The sequence below is a fragment of the Vipera berus genome (assembly GCF_964194415.1).
Source record: "Vipera berus genome assembly, chromosome: 5".
NCBI classification, from domain to species: Eukaryota; Metazoa; Chordata; class Lepidosauria; order Squamata; family Viperidae; genus Vipera; species Vipera berus.
This window is the reverse complement of record NC_138207.1, coordinates 6,828,751-6,844,708: the sequence shown is the minus strand read 5'-3', so window position 1 is coordinate 6,844,708 and position 15,958 is coordinate 6,828,751. Positions and strand designations below refer to the sequence as shown.

The 15,958-nt window shown below is 49.0% G+C and overlaps 1 protein-coding gene across 1 annotated transcript; it reads right to left on the bottom strand.

Moving 5' to 3' along the window:
- Window positions 1–1,022: 1,022 nt before the first annotated feature.
- Window positions 1,023–10,461, bottom strand: LOC308669053 (PHD finger protein 13-like). The gene is made up of 6 exons (XM_081329514.1): window positions 8,843–10,461; window positions 8,603–8,646; window positions 4,319–4,411; window positions 3,677–4,205; window positions 3,022–3,066; window positions 1,023–2,581 (listed from the first exon to the last, which is right to left on the bottom strand). Exons 1-6 carry the CDS (start codon window positions 9,420–9,422, stop codon window positions 2,355–2,357), a joined length of 1,518 nt encoding a protein of 505 aa, XP_081185640.1. The 5' UTR covers window positions 9,423–10,461; the 3' UTR covers window positions 1,023–2,354.
- Window positions 10,462–15,958: the final 5,497 nt, after the last annotated feature.

Genomic DNA, 15,958 nt, shown 5'->3' with positions numbered 1-15,958 from the left:
GTTAAGGCATGGGGATTGCCTTTCTGCTCAAAGAGAACATGGGATGACTGGAAGAGAAGCTTTAAATGCAGGAAGATTTGGAAAAGGTGCAATGGTATTGCCATCTGTATTTTAACCCTAAGGCTGAACCATTGAGCCCGCGATTCCAAACCTGTCTTTAAAGCTTAACTATTAATGGGATTATGAATGTTAACATGCCAAAGGAGGAAACAAACCAAGGATTACACTTACTCTAGGAAGATCCGCTCTTTAAGGGACTTAATGTAGCATCCCAATTTCCAACTTTACTTTTTGAGTTACACGACAGGTAGTCCTTACGACCGAGTCTAGCAGTTAAGAGTCCTGAAGGTTGTAAAGCAAGTCACTCATGTGACTGACCTGATTTTATAGCCTTTTCTTGTAGCAGTCATTAAGCAAACCCATTGTTTGCTGTGGGCCAGTTTTTTGCTGGGAACTTGGAAGTAAATGCTGGTTTCTGGCAAAAAAAAAAAGTATATCCCTGTGGGAAAGGCAATAAGAGGAATCGAGAACTAATTGAGAAATACAAGTGCATGAGAGAAAGTATTACATTTAAAGGGGGGGGCGTCGTATTGGACAAACTGAAACGACAAGGGCCTAGTGCAGGGGTAGGCAACCTGGGGTTTTTATGACTCGCGGACTTCAACTCCCAGAATTCCTGAGCCAGCCATGCTGAGGGAAAAGGGAGAGGTTTCCAAGCTGAGCCATGCCGGCTCAGGAATTCTGGGAGTTGAAGTCCACGAGCCATAAAAGAGCCAAGGTTGCCTACCCCTGGCCTAGGCCGCTTTATGACTCATGGACTTCAACTCCCAGAATTCCTGAGCCAGCCATGCTGAGGGAAAAGGGGGAGGTTTCCAAGCTGAGCCATGCCGGCTCGAATTCTGGGAGTTGAAGTCCACGAGTCATAAAAAGAGCCAAGGTGGCCTACCCCCTGGCCGAGTGTGCAAAGGAGGCCCATTGATAAAGCAGTGGTTTGATTTGCATTGAAATGAAGCACCAAGAGCTGCTTAAAAGTATTTTAATCTATACGTATCACTCAGTATATACCCAGTATACAGCATGTACTGTGCTACCTTACATTTTTATAGAGACTAACTGTAAAAATGTAAACACTCAAGGGGAGCAGAGGTACTGATGGGATCATGTTAGGTCTGGTGTTGTTGTTTTTTTTGCTTTCAGCTGTGACCTGGTGCCTATTCCAAAGTGGGCAAAACCTACATTGTAAGACTACTGCATATTCTGTGGGCCCTCAGAATAGAGCTTTTAGATTGACGCGTAGCTGAAGGATGAAATGAAATAAAGGCACATGGGTCAAACCAGAAGAGGCTTAGTGGAGCGGGGAAAGAGTGGCAATCCCCTCCAAACAAGCATTTGCTTGCTGGCACAATTTCCCAGTAGTTTGCATAGTACGCAGATCTCTCTTTTTTTAAAAAAACAAGACCCCCAGATTGCTCTTCCAAGACAAGCAGGACCCAATCTGCTTCTGAGGTGCCTCACCACCCATCTCCCCTTTTAGCTCCCAAGGCGGCTTTACAGCTACTGTACTACCATCGCCGTTCCCCGGGTTGCTGTCCTCCCAGCCCCACGTTCCCTTCAAACAAGACAGTAGTGCAACTGGAAGTCTAGGCTAGGTCAGTGAGTCGAGTAGATAACAGCTAGATATTTTCTAAGCCTCTGCATAACAAGTATGTACAGTTGGGGAATATTATCACCCCTTTCCTGGTCCAATAGTGACTAGCCTGGCTGTCGCGCGGCATCTCGCTCAAATGCTGAAAGGGTGGGAAGCTCTGACTGCCAGCTGTCCTGGGGACAGAGAAGAGCCCTCTCCAAGCTGTGTGTGTGCGTCCGTGCACAAAGGGGAAGGGACTCGGCCCCCTTGAAGTGTGCTTTTGGGAAAGGAGTTGACCCACCAAGGGGCAAAGAGCAACCACAAAATCGGGGTGCATAATCCGACCCAGCTCAAGGCCGAGCAGCTAGCATACCACAGGAAAATTCTGCTTGGGCCCCACTCCCTTTAGGCTGCCGAGAAAAGGCACCTCTGCGCAAGGGCAGAGAGACTACTGGCTGACTTAGTGCATTGCCTGAAGCAATCCCTCCACCCCACCCCCCACCCCGCGCCACAGTCGCTTGTGTCTGCCAGGAGTTTGTGCATTTGCTGCTCTAGCATAACCCTGAGATCTCAACAGCACCTTGGTGTCTCCTCTTGCCCAGTTTCAAAACATTTTGGAAGTTCTCTGGTCTCCTCCCCGGGGGCAGTTCCTGCATTTTGATTGTCTTGGCAGCAGAAATCCCAACTGAAGCTTCTGAGGGCGGCCCTTGGTCCCTCCCGGCTGCGGTCAATCACAGAAGCGCTTGCGGGGGACGGTCCGGGCTCTGTTGGACCGGCGGATCTCTTGTTTCGCGTCGCGGCAGCGTTGGCAAATGAAGACATCGGGCACGTTGGACTTGCGGATCTTGGCGCAAGAGAGGTGTATCCAAGTCGTGCACTCGTTGCATTCGATCATGGGTCTGCCAGCAAAAGGCTTTAAGCAGAAGCAAGTGATTAAGTCCCAAGCGTCGTCTTCTGCGTAGCAGGGGAAAAAAAGGAACGTTTTACGGACAGCAACCTTGCTTGTTTTATTCAGCCAGCACACCCCAATGTAACGTCGTGGTTAGCGAGGTTATTTTTCCCCCCCCTTAGGTTCCTTAAGAGATGGCTGTAAAATTAGCTTTTTTAACTTCCCTTTGCTTCCAACCCACTTCCTTTATGCAAAAAGCTTTAAATGACGTGCCTCTTGTGATTGAATGAGCCAGAAACGGCAGTGTTTCTCAACCATGGCCATTTTAGGATGTGTGGTCTTAAGTTCCCAGAATTCCCCAGCCAGCTCAGCATTCTGGGAGTTGAATCCCACAAGCTTAAAATTGCCAGACTGAGAATTGTGGCTCTCTGGGCTCATTAAAACATCCAACTGAAATGCATTTGCTCCCTCCTACTGGCAGTTGGCAATATTACCCTTAACTTACCATCTGTTTTAGTGTCTGAGGCTGCAGTAAACTCCTTGGGCAGATCTGCAAGAGGGGGAGAGAAAAATATCAGAAAAGAGTGACCACATTGTGTTGCTCACTGCCTGGATTTGCACAGCATCCTTCAACCTAAAAGACTAGGCCACAGAAAACTTGATAAAAAACAGCCACAATAGCTTTAATTGATGTTAAGGAGCCGACCATTCTAAATCCAAGAGATTCGTGAAAAATTCTTGCAGCTTATTGGATCCTGACGTTACACTGTAAATGTTGCCTAATCTCTGCATGCACAAAAACTACTAGCAATGGGGAAATAATATCATTTGGCACTCCTCAGAGTAATCGGATCACTCCCAGGGCAGACACAAAGCCAAGTCATTTCCACCAGTTCTCTAGGGCAGCGATTCTTAGCCCAGCTTTTAAATTGGTAAGATTTCAACTCCCGGAATTCCCCAGCCAGCATCGCCAACTGGGGAATTCTGGGAGTTGAGTCCCAAGTAACTAAAAGTTGCTGAGGTTGGAAAACACTGTTTTAGGGAACTGTGATGTTAAAAGACCTGTGCGCTAGGCGGATCAAGGTTGGCTGCTGCATCTGGTTAAAGTGGTCACCCCCTGTTGGAATTGCTTCTAAAAGCACCAGTGCTTGCAGACTTACTGCTGAGTGGAGGGACCTCTCCTGCAGATTCTTCCGCGCTTTGCTCCGCCAGGTCCCAAGAGGCAGAGTTGGTTCTCTCCTCTTTGCAGGTCCCTTGTTCCTCGGTCTTCTCTTCAGCGTAAAGTCCAGGGAGAAGGTCTTTCTCCGTTTGCTCCAGGAGAGGTCTGGATGGCAGCTCTTGGAGACAGGATTTCAGCTCCTTCACCTCCTCGCAAGCCTCCAGTGTTCTCTGCGTATGGTCCTTCAGGGGCATCAAGCCCTTGTCCACCACTTGGTTCACACTGAGTTTCTTTGATGATGGCTGCTTTCTCTTCTTGGTTTGCTGGTGCCGGCCGGTGCAAAAGCTACCGGTTATGTTAGGGTAGTTCAGCGTCTCTCCTGTCCCCTTGTAGGCCGTGTTCCTGCTTCCTCCGTCATCTGAAAGCACTTGAAAGTCGCAGGACTGGGACGATCCCCAACTGTCACTGTCTTGGGTGCTTCCAGTGCTGTTCTGGGGGCTCCTGTTGCCTCGGTATGTCCACGGCTCATTCTGGGGATGGAAAAAGAAAAAGACGTGTGATCTGTTTTATTGCAGATGGGAGAGAGTGGGGATGCCCAGCACCCAGGACAAGAAAGCAGATTCTATGACCAACATTTTCTTACCTCCTTTGGGTAGGGAATGTAGCCTGCGTAGGCTAGCACAAAGGTGCAGAATTGATTGAAGTCTTCTACAGTTCTCTGCCTTTTCTGGGGTGGCTGCAAAGATACGTGGGTTTACAAGCCTGGATCTCGATATCCTTTTACAATGTTAACCAACCAGTCGAGCATAAGTAGTAGAGCGTTTCTAGAACATTGCCCCAACAAGTGGAATGTCATTAAGAACGCAGCCAATGCAGGTTGATTTGACAAAACCCTAGGCTAACCCCATTCAGTTCCATAAATCATTGCCCGCCCTACTCATATCAGAAACCTACCATCTTGCCAGTGTTATCCTTGGTCAGCATTGTGAGCAAAATACCTTTCAAGGTGGATTGCTTGCTATCCAAATGTAAGCACCTCCCTCCCTCAGAGACAGGCCATTGATTATCCTGCTCAATATTACTGACAAGTCAATACCAGGTCAGGAGAAAACGTGTGCGCATCTCAAGGACCAGTTAAGTTTGGTTTGTGTGGGAGATTCTGGTGTGGCACCAACAACACAAGAGGATCCCTGACCTTCTGGATCACACAGGGGACATCTGAATGCCTTTAGAAAGCTCACCAGCCTGGACTCCCCACTTCCTTCCACTGTGGCTTCCCAACTGCACATATTTCAAGCCTTCAGCCACAAATGCAGGATGGTGCCCACAGCCTTCAATTTGGATAGCCACGTCCCCTTTAGTTCCTTCTCGAACCATCCAAGTTGCTGATCATTCCATTATTTGTCAATCAATCAAACGTGTGGCTGCCCATCTCACAAAAGGCAACTCTGGATGGCTCGCAACAATATTTAATTATACATCGGGTAGAAAATGCTTCCTCTTCTCAGTCCTGAATCTCATGTTTAGGTTCATTCAATGACCTTGAGTTCTGACACTACTCATCCTTTTTGCCCAATATTTAAGGTTTGTGTGGTTTCACACACTTCCATCTCTATCTTATTTTCCTTTATTATCTTTCATTCCAAGCTAAAGGGCCTCCGTTATTGTACTCTTTTCTTGTAAGGCAGCCAGTGCAGCCTCCTAATTATTTGGAGTGAGCGGCTTCCAGCCCGGTAAGGATGTCCTTAAGGGGTGGGCCGACCACAACTGTACACTGAACACCAAGTATTGTCACATCACAATGTTGTTTAAATCCAACCTATATTCTTCAGTTTTCAGTGTTTCTCAACCATGGCAACTTTAAGATGGGTGGACTACAACTCCCAGCATTCTCCAGCCAGCAGGGAAACAAACAGGGAAAATCGGTTTTTTCAAAGACCAGGTAAAGAGATGATGTGGGAATACAGCCACAAGGTATTTTATAGCCAAAACATGCTTTCTGCCTCAGTGAATACCATCACTGCCCTGAGAATCCCACTTTCTCTTAACAGGAGGAAGGAAATTTGTTTTTTTTTGTTTTTTGTTTTAAACTTCTGGGACATTGAGCTTCCCAAGATATTATAAACAAGGAGAAAAAAAACGTAGGCCACCCAATCTCTTATCACGACAGAAAGCACAGTTTGGCCTTGTGGTTTTTCTTGCTTCCAAATCCGAAGAGAAAGAAGAGTGAATTCCAGCAGTAAATCTCAGAGCCGGGATCTCCAGGGAAAAAGGAACTCTCCTGCTATTTAGTGGGGAAGATGATAATAACAATGATAATGGGGTGGAAGTGTGGAGACATTTCCCTGCAGGCACACAGTCAAAGCAAACAAGCAGGCTTGCCCTGCAGACAAAGGAAAGCTGGAGATCAGATTCCAGCCAAAACAAGGGAGATTTCGCTGAATTCTTAATATCCTCCCTACCCAATTTGAAGCATGCCAGGACAGTCAGGTTTTTTTTGTTTTGGCAAAAGCCTGGGCTTAAATTCACCCAATGTGTCATTTGATAGCGAGATGGGCAGCATATAAATTTAATAAATAATACTGATGAAATGCCCTGGCAAGCCCCCAAAGTTGAGAAGGCGAGGCAGGACAGATACGGTCTAGAGTGTAGGGAATACACTTCGTTCCTTGCCCCATGTCCATAAGAAACTCTAAAAGGTAAAGGATTCTGTCAGTCATGCCTGACCCTAGGGCACAGGTAGGCAACCTCGGCTCTTTTATGACTCATGGACTTCAACCCCCAGAATTCCCCTGCCCTAGGGCATGGTGCTCATCTCTGTTTCTTGGCCTAGAGCATTGTCCAAAAGATAATTTCCTTGGTTATGTGGCCAAAAGTGCACGAAATGGTGTTGCCTTCCCAGTAAAGTGGTACCTGCCTATCTACTAGCATTTGCATGCTTTCAAACCGTTAGGTTGCCACCAAGAAGAGGGAGTCAAGCTATTCTCCAAAGCGCCCGAAGGCAGGACAAGAAACGTGGGATGGAAACTAACCAAGGAGAGAATCAACCTAGAACTAAGGAGAAACTTCATGACAGTGAGAACAATTAAAAAATCAGTGGAACAGCCTGCCTCCAGAAGTTGTGGGTTGCTCCAACACTGGAGATTTTAAAGAACAGGTTGGACAACCATTTGTCCGAAATGGTGTAGTAGGGTCTCTTGCCTAAGCAGGGGGTTGGACTAGAAGACCTCCAAGGCCCCTTCCAACTTGGGTTACTCTGTGTTCCGTTATCCATACTAAGAAAAAAGGATGCCGCTCCTCAGGGAGATTCTTTTATTCAATTTATGGGCCACCCATCTGGCTCTCCAGACCATCCCCCCCCTTACAGTTTAGAGAAGAGGAAAGTTGTCTGAATGGATCCAGGCCAAGAACAGGGGGGGGGGGTGTTCCCTAAAAAGCAGGCTTTCCTGCCACATCCCAAAACAGGAAAGGGGCAGCAGATGTGAACTGGGAAGAAGAAGAAGGAGAAGGAGAAGGAGAAGGAAGAAAGAAGAAAGAAGGAGGAGAAGGAGAAGAAGAAGGAGAAGAAGAAGAAGAAGAAGAAGAAGAAGAAGAAGAAGAAGAAGAAGAAGAAGAAGAAGAAGAAGAAGAAGAAGAAGAAGGAGGAGGAGGAGGAGGAGGAGGAGGAGAAGGAGGAGGAGGAGAAGGAGGAGAAGAAGGAGAAGAAGGAGAAGGAGAAGGAGAAGAAGGAGAAGAAGGAGAAGGAGGAGGAGAAGAAGAAGAAGAAGAAGAAGAAGAAGAAGAAGAAGAAGAAGAAGAAGAAGAAGAAGAAGAAGAAGAAGAAGAAGAAGAAGAGACACTGGCCTAACTTCAATCTTTTCAGGGACGGAGGGAAGGCGATAAAGCCACCAGGGTGACCCTGAGACAGAAGGGGCGGATCCACCAAAAGCCTGGAAATAATTTTCCCTTTTTTGGGAGGGGGGGAGAGAAAGAGAAGAACTGTCCTCTCCACACATCAAGACCTGAGCAGAGGCGGGGGGGGGGAGGGGGTGCAAAACCTTCTCCCACCCACCCCCCAAAAAGAGGGGGGGGCAAAATTCTCTGAGGGGGAGGGAGCAACCCCCCCTACCCCACCCCCAAATGCCACCCGGTCGTGCCGCGTCAAACACGACGACGGGAGCTGAGCGCGAAACACCCTCCTCGCCGCCGCCGCCCCCTCCCCAAAAAGGGGCCAAGCGAACTTTCCGGCCCCCCCTCCTCCTCCACACACACCCTTCCCGTACCCGCCGAGCCGGCTCGAGCCAAGGGGCAGCGGGAGAGTCGGCCTCCCCACACGCTTCTCCCCGCCGCCGCCGCCCCCCACTCCCCGGGGTGGCGCTTAAGATGGCGCCGGCGCCGCCGTCCTGGGGAAAAAGAGCCGGGAGGGCCCGGGGAGGGGGGGAACTTCGCCGCCCACCGGCCTCGAGAGTCTCGCCTCGCGGGCTTCCCCCGCGCAAAAAACAAAAAACAAAAACCAAAACCAACCCCCCCCCCCAAAAAAAACACCTCCCCGGCTGAAGAAAACGCGGGACGGCGCTGCCAAAACTCCCGCTCGGGCTCCGGAGCCGGGGCGGAGCCGCCGTCGCGCCAAAGGCAGCCGCGAGCGCCGCCCCCGCCGGGGAGAAGCACGCTCTCCGCCCCGCTCCGAAAGCGAGCGCCGAGTCTCCGCGGGGCCAGCCCCCCACGCCGCCCACCCCCCATTCGGAGACCGACCGACCGGCCGGCCGGCTTGGGAAGAAGGGGGTGGGGTGGTGGGCCGGCAGCGGCGCAGATGGAGCGGGTCTCCCGTCTTCTTGCCCGCCCGGTTTCTCTTCTCCCTGCCCCGCCGCTGCCCGGCCCTCCCTTCCCTTCTTCCCTTCCCCGCCGGCTGGGACTCGTCTGGAGCCGCCGCCGCCGCGCACGGACTCACCTCGTCGAAGGGGCGGAAGCCCGGACTGGGCACGGGGCTGGCAGCTGGAAAAAAAAAAGAGAAGGGCCGGTTAGATCGTGCCGGGAAAGCAGCCGCCAGCCCGGAGCCCGGAGCCCGGAGCCCGGCGCCCTCCGCCCGGCAGGCCGGGCCCGCTCTGGCTCCCAGGCCGAGCTTCCCTTTCGCCAAGCCGGCTTCCCGCCCTCGGTCCGGCGAAACGGGGCGGCTGCCCGGCTGACCCACCTGCGTCCTCCTCGGGGCTGTTCATCCCCCCCAGCCGCCTCCGCCGCTCGAGCCGGATCGCTCGGCTGCCCTTCCCTCGTTTCGGCCGCCGCCGCCGCTGCTCAACCTCGGGCGCGAGCAGGGATCGGGGCGCGGGGTTGGGGAGGGTTAGGCCGGCGGAGCGAGCGAGCGAGAGAGCGGGCGGCAGCGAGGCGCTTCTTCTTCTTCTTCTTCTTCTTCTTCCTCCTCCTCCACCGGCGAAGACGCAACGAGGGCTGGCGGGACTCTCTGGCTGCCCCCTCCCCTCGCTGTAACCGGCGCCGGCTGTTGAGCGCCAACTCCGCCTCCCGCCGGCCGGCTCCGCCCAGCCAGGATTGGCGCGGGAGGCAGTACCACCTGGGGAGGAAGGGGAAGGGGAGGTGGCGGGCGCGCGGGAGCCGGCGCGCGAGGGGTGGGTGGGGTGGAAGCTTCGATAGGGGTGTCCTCCCGCGCGCGCGCGCCCGACCCCCCCCCCCGCCGCTCGCTCCCTTGGATTCGCCTCCCAGCTGGAGCGCTGAGGAGAGGCGGGGGAGGGGCTGCTTTGCCCGCCCTCGCCGGACATCTCGGCCCTCGCCGGGCTGGGTGAGGGTGCCGCTTTAGGAAGGGAAAGGTGCCCGGCTTTTGCGCTCGGATCTCCTGGCAGAGAGATTTGTTTTTTTCCTTTCCTCTCCTCTTGTCATCGCCTCTCTTCCTTCCCTTTTTTCCCTTTTCCTTTCTTTCAGTCTCTCTCTCGCTCTTTCTTTCTTTCGGTCTTCCTTCGCTCCCCTCCCCTTTCCTCTCCTCTCTTCTCTCTTCCTTCCCTTTTTCCCTTTCTTTCTCTCGCTCTTTCTTTCTCGCTCTTTTGGTGCTCCTTCCCTCCCCTCCCCTCTCTCCTCTCCTTCCCTTTTTCCCTTTTCCTTTCTTTCTCTCGCTCTTTCTCGCTCTTTCGGTCCTCCTCCCCTCCCCTCCCCTTTTTCCCTTTTCCTTTCTTTCTCTCGCTCTTTCGGTCCTCCTTCCCTTCCCTTTCCTCTCATCTCTTCTCTCCTTCCCTTTTTTCTTTTCCTTCTCTCGCTCTTTCTTTCTCGGTCTTGTGGTCCTCCTTCCCTTCCCTCTCTTCTCTCCTTCCCTTTTTTCCTTTTCCTTTCTTCCTCTCGCTCTTTCTTTCTCGGTCTTGTGGTCCTCCTTCCCTTCCCTCTCTTCTCTCCTTCCCTTTTTTCCTTTTCCTTTCTTCCTCTCGCTCTTTCTTTCTCCGTCTTTCAGTCCTCCTTCCCTCTCCTCTCCTCTCTTCTCTCCTTCCCTTTTTTCCTTTTCCTTTCTTTCTCTCGCTCTTTCTTTCTCGCTCTTTCGGTCCCCTTTCCCTTTCCATTTCATTTCTCCCCCCCTTTTTTGTTTTCCTTTTCCTTTCTTTCAGTCTCCGTCGCTCTCTCGCTTTTCCTTTTCCCTTCCCTTTCCTTCTTTCACTCTCCCTCCCTCCCTCCCTCCCTCTTTTCTTTCCTGACAGCCGCGGGGATTTTCCAGCCGGGGAGCCAGAGGTGCCGGGTAATGGCGCTTCCACCCCCCCCACTTTGGCCGAAGGCCCGAGGCTCCTCTGAAACGGCTCGCCAGGACCTTTTTTTTTTCCCCACGTCGCCATTGGGACCTTCCGGAGAGGGGCCCGACTCCAGTTCCCATCCTTCCCAACCGGGATAGCCGAGTTGCCAAGAGAGAGCGGGGAAAGAAGGGGACGGAAGCCGCCATCGCCATCCGCGGGGCGCAGAAAGCCCAGCCGGTTCCTGCTCCGGATGGAGGTTGGGCGCGCGGGTGTCGAGGAAGGCCGTTGCACAACGAGCCTTGCTTTGCTTGCGCCCTTGAAAATCTGCTTTTTACTTACCTGGGAGGATGAAAAGCCGGTTGGTGACCTGCTTAAGGGGGAGGGGGGGTTTCACGCAGTCTGCAAAATGCACAGAGGCTTCTGCTGCTGGGTGTAAAAAGCCCGAGGGATCCTGCCCAGCCTTTGGTGGCCCTTCAAACTTTAATATTAGAGTCTGGGATCTGAGCGACTGCTTGTGTGGGATTGATTGCTCCTGGGTCTGGGGCTCAAGGGAACTGCTAAACAACCCCCTCCGTCCCCTCCCCCAAGCACCTTTAAAAGATCCTTTGATTATGTGTGCTCACGGATCATTTTGCAAACAGGATCTTACCAAGAGATCTTGGGGTGCCAAACGAGAGGGAGACTATCATTTTGCAAACAGGATCTTACCAAGAGATCTTGGGGTGCCAAACGAGAGGGAGACTATCATTTTGCAAACAGGATCTTACCAAGAGATCTTGGGGTGCCAAACGAGAGGGAGACTATCATTTTGCAAACAGGATCTTACCAAGAGATCTTGGGGTGCCAAACGAGAGGGAGACTATCATTTTGCAAACAGGATCTTACCAAGAGATCTTGGGGTGCCAAACGATAGGGAGACTTATCATTTTGCAAACAGGATCTTACCAAGAGATCTTGGGGTGCCAAACGAGAGGGAGACTATCATTTTGCAAACAGGATCTTACCAAGAGATCTTGGGGTGCCAAACGAGAGGGAGACTATCATTTTGCAAACAGGATCTTACCAAGAGATCTTGGGGTGCCAAACGAGAGGGAGACTATACTCAGGAGGGGGGGGATGATCTATGTGTGCAAATGACTTTGAGTGGAGCATTTGGATAGACCAGGGGTAGGCAACCTCGGCTCTTTTATGGCCCGTGGACTTCAACTCCAGTTGAACTACCAGTTCTTAGCCACATACTTCCCCCACACTTACGACGACAAGAAGCTCTCTTTCAGGAGTATAGTAAGATCCTGCTAAACTCCTCTCTACCCATTCATACCTGTACCTCTGATCTCTTAAGATGTCGATTAAAGTCAAGAAATCCACCACACTTCACAGCGCTTAAGCTGCTGGCCGAACATCAGAGCACTATACAAAAGTGGATGGAAGCATGGAGTAGCTATACCTCCCAAGATATTTCTGAGCATATTAATCCTAATAGTATACCTCCAGGATTTAATCTACCCCGACACATATGGGTGACATACAATAGAATTAGAACGACACATGGGGGGTGTGCTGATTCTCTGTATAAATGGGGAAAGACACCTTCAGCACAATGTGATTGCGGGGCTCCCCGACAGACTATCCAACATATAGTGAGGGAATGCACTAATAGAAGATACCCAGGAGATTTTAAGGACTTCCTCTGCCTAACAACGGCGGCTACTGACTGGATCTCTAAACTCGACATTAAACTCTGAAATGTTATTTCTGTTTTCCTCTTAGGTTTTATAATTGCTTTTTTAAAAAAAATTGTTTTAACTGTTCTAACTTGTAAATATGAAGTGCTTTTAATTCTGTGTGTGACCAGCCATACGCTAAATAAATAAATAAATAAATTCAACTCCCAGAATTCCTGAGTCAGCTGACTCAGGAATTCTGGGATTTGAAGTCCAGAGTCATAAAAGAGCCGAGGTTGCCTACCCCTGGGATAGACTTTGCTTGCAATGCTGCACTTTAACCTCTCTGCCACCTTGGGCTCCTTTCAAGCATTTAAGAGAATTTAACATTTAACAGACACTTGTCTGAAATGGTATATAGGTTCTCCTGCTTGAGCAGGGGGCTGGATTAGAAGACCAGCTCTATTCCTATCCTATTCTATTCTAAACAGAGTTGGAAGGGACCATGGAGGTCCTCTAGTCCAACCCCCTGCACAAGAAGGAGACCCTAGGGCAGGGGGAGGTAACCTTGGCTCTTTTATGACTTGTGGACTTCAACTCCCAGAATCCCTGAGCCAGCCATGCTGAGGGGAAAGGGAGAGGTTACCAAGCTGAGCCATGCTGGCTGAGGAATTCTGGGAGTTGAAGTCCACGAGTCATAAAAGAGCCAAGGTTGCCTACCCATGCCCAAGGGGTAGGCAACTTTGGCTCTTTTATGATTCGTGGACTTCAGTATGGCTGGCTCAGGAATTCTGAGAGTTGAAGTCCACGAGTCATAAAAGAGCCAAGGTTGCCTATCCCTGCACCATGTCAAAATGGTATTGGGTTATACCAAAATGTAATTTTGCTGGAATAATAAATCTGGACTGTCCAGTTTCAGACTGTAGATTTTTTTTTAAAATCCCATTTATATCCGGCCCTTCTCCGAAGACTCAGGGCGGCTTACAATTTAAGCACAAACCAATGTGCTTAGCAATAGCCTTCATTCTATGTATATGCCTGCTTATTAGGGCTTTCGCCCCCCCCAGCGGCATTATTACAAAGTCAGCTTATTGCCCCCAACAATCTGGGTCCTCATAAGCAGCCTTATCAATAAACAGTGTTCTCAATAGTTTAGCATTTATGTTTATGCTTATTGCAATTGCCTTCTATTATAACGTCTTACGATCTTAATTGTAACATCTATCCCATTGTGTCTTTATGGTGCCACATTATGGTGATTTTCTTATGGTTTTATCTTAATATTTTATCTCATGTATTGTTCACATAGCTATATATATGCTTTATTTAAACTTGTGTTTCTACAGTATATCAGTGATTGCACGACCTCTGTAGATGCCACGTGCTAAATAAAATAAATGCAATTGCCTTGGTTTTGATACATTAATTCCTCATTAGGTGTATCTAACATCCATTACAAATTACTCAGGTTCTCACCTCATTGTTTGTGTAAAAAATGGACACGTTTGTTTTCCCCCTCAAAACTTACCTTGCCTTTTGTTACAAATGTCCTTTAGGCATTTAGCATCCATGAATCTATTGAGCAGTCAAAGAATAACCCATTTTATGTATTTTAATGTATTTTAAGTTTTTGTTATTTCTTTCTGTAACATAAGGTAATACTAATAGTAGTGTTGTAGCTAGGGAAGTTGAGTCATGTCCACTTTTGTTTTTAAATGGACATTTAATAAAATTTTCTAAAAAAAAAAAGAACAACCCATTTTTGTTTCATTCCTTGTTCAATGTTGGCCTATCCAGTAAAGTCACACAGACTTTACTTCCGTAAATTGCTATTAATAACAAGTCCATCTGCCAACTTTCAAATGTGCGACACGTAATTCAAGTCTATTTGCTTTTTCTAAAGCAGAAAATGTGCAACCAACTTTCCTACTTTCATAACATTTCCTAGAGATGTGCTGAAAAGTCAAAACGTGGTTTTCCCATCTACTCAGCGCAGAGCCACGCAACACTTTCCGAAGTGTTATTTTATTGTCATCTTGTACCTTTGTGATCAGAATTCTTTCAAACAGCTTTCCCTGGTACATTTAAAATAGTCCTTTTCAAGTTTTATGGTTCACGTGGATGACTTTTTCCTTTGCATAAGGCAGCAATCACAGCAAACTTTTGGCACAGATGTAGTATTCACCCAGCTCTCTCTCTCTCTCTCTCTCTCTCTCTCTCTGTGTGTGTCTATGTTTTTGTAGATTTTCACGTGTACATGTATGTAGATCTTGGCGTATTCGGGACCTAGTCGAAACGTCGCCAAGACACTCTCAATCTTACACGGGAAAAGACCCGAATACGCCAAGACCTACACACACACACACACACACACACACACTGTAGATGTAGTATTCACACAGAACTCTATATGCAAACCACATCTGTATTTTAACATTTCTTCGGCTACATTCCATCTCTGAAGCGTGTTGCAACATGTAACATGTTACTAGTAATGGTAAAACATGTTAACAACACTTAAGTCTTCCTTTCCATCCATTTTTTTTCTTGAACGTTATTTATTTATATCCTGCCTTTATCTTATTTCAAAAATATAATGCTCAAGATGGGTGAACATATCCAATATATTTTCCTCCTATTCTTCCCGCAACAACAACCCTGTGAGGTGGGTCGGGCTGAGAAAGACTGGTCCAGTCATTCAGCTGGCTTTCATGTCCAAGGCAGGACTAGAACTCACAGTCTCCTGGTGATTGGTCCAAAGTCATCCGACCAGCTTTCATGCCAAGAGTGGAACTAGAATTTACAGTCTTCTGCTTTCTAGCCTGATGCCTTAACCCAGGGGTCTTCAAATTTGGCCCTTTTATGACTTGTGGACTTCAACTCCCAGAATTCCTCAGCCAGGCACACTGGCTGAGGAATTCTGGGAGTTGAAGTCCACAAGTCATAAAAGGCCCAGGTTTGAAGACCCCTGCCTTAACCACTTAGCTGTTTCAGTGGCACCATCTTTCTCATACAAAACTAATATACTCTGGATAGCATCCCATCCAAATCTTTTTTTTTTATTTTCAACTCCACCCGCTGTGCTAGAAGCTTTCCATTTAGCTTTCTTCCTTGGCTTCCAAGGTGTACCGTTGACACTTCCCCAAAATCATGTGTCCCTCTTCAGAGCCAGTCCTTTCGTATCCCCCTTCGCTAATCATTCTGAATCTTTCATAATACATTTTAAATGTAAACTTTTCGTTCATGCTTTTCAACGTCTGTTCATTCTGTTGACCAGGAGCATCCCACCCGATCAGGTGGAGTTGACATGCTGTGGTTCCCATCCCCTAATAGCTGTGTCATCTGATGGGATCCAGGAAACAGGCCTTCTCTGTCACAAAGCCTGTCCCCTCAGTCCCCCAGAGATCCATTTGTGTTTCCACAGTATTAAGAGTCTTGGAATGCTGGCTTGTCCTTCAGTCCATTGGCTAGGCCAGGGGTAGGCAACCTTGGCTCTTTTGTGACTCGTGGACTTCAACTCCCAGAATTCCTGAGCCAGCATGGCTCAGCTTGGAAACCTCTCCCTTTTCCCTCAGCGTGGTTGGCTGAGGAATTCTGGGAGTTGAAGTCCACGAGTCATAAAAGAGCCAAGGTTGCCTACCCCTGGGCTAAACCGAGTGAGTGCCAGTTCTTTTGTATATGTCAACCTCACTAGTTAGAACAGGTCAGGAAATCAACTCCCTAGGAAAGCTGAAATTACTTTGATTGAGAATGGTTATAATTACGGGACCTTGGAAATCTGCTTCTGCTGTGTGCCGCCTCCTTTTTCTTCTACTCTGGTGAATTAGGGAGGTGTCTGTGCTGCTTACAAAGGCTATCTGCCCTTGGTGGATTTAAGATAGGTTTCCTCCCTTGTTCCTTTGATAAGAGTTTGCAAATCTCCTT

Excerpts from the sequence above, each read along its gene's own strand:
- LOC308669053 (XM_081329514.1), bottom strand. The coding sequence starts at position 9,422 with ATGTCCGGCGAGGGCGGGCAAAGCAGCCCCTCCCCCGCCTCTCCTCAG. Across the intron at positions 8,647-8,842 it reads CAGCCCCGAGGAGGACGCAG|CTGCCAGCCCCGTGCCCAGT; the intron begins GTGGGTCAGCCG and ends TTTTTTTTCCAG. Across the intron at positions 4,412-8,602 it reads GCTTCCGCCCCTTCGACGAG|CCACCCCAGAAAAGGCAGAG; the intron begins GTGAGTCCGTGC and ends GTATCTTTGCAG.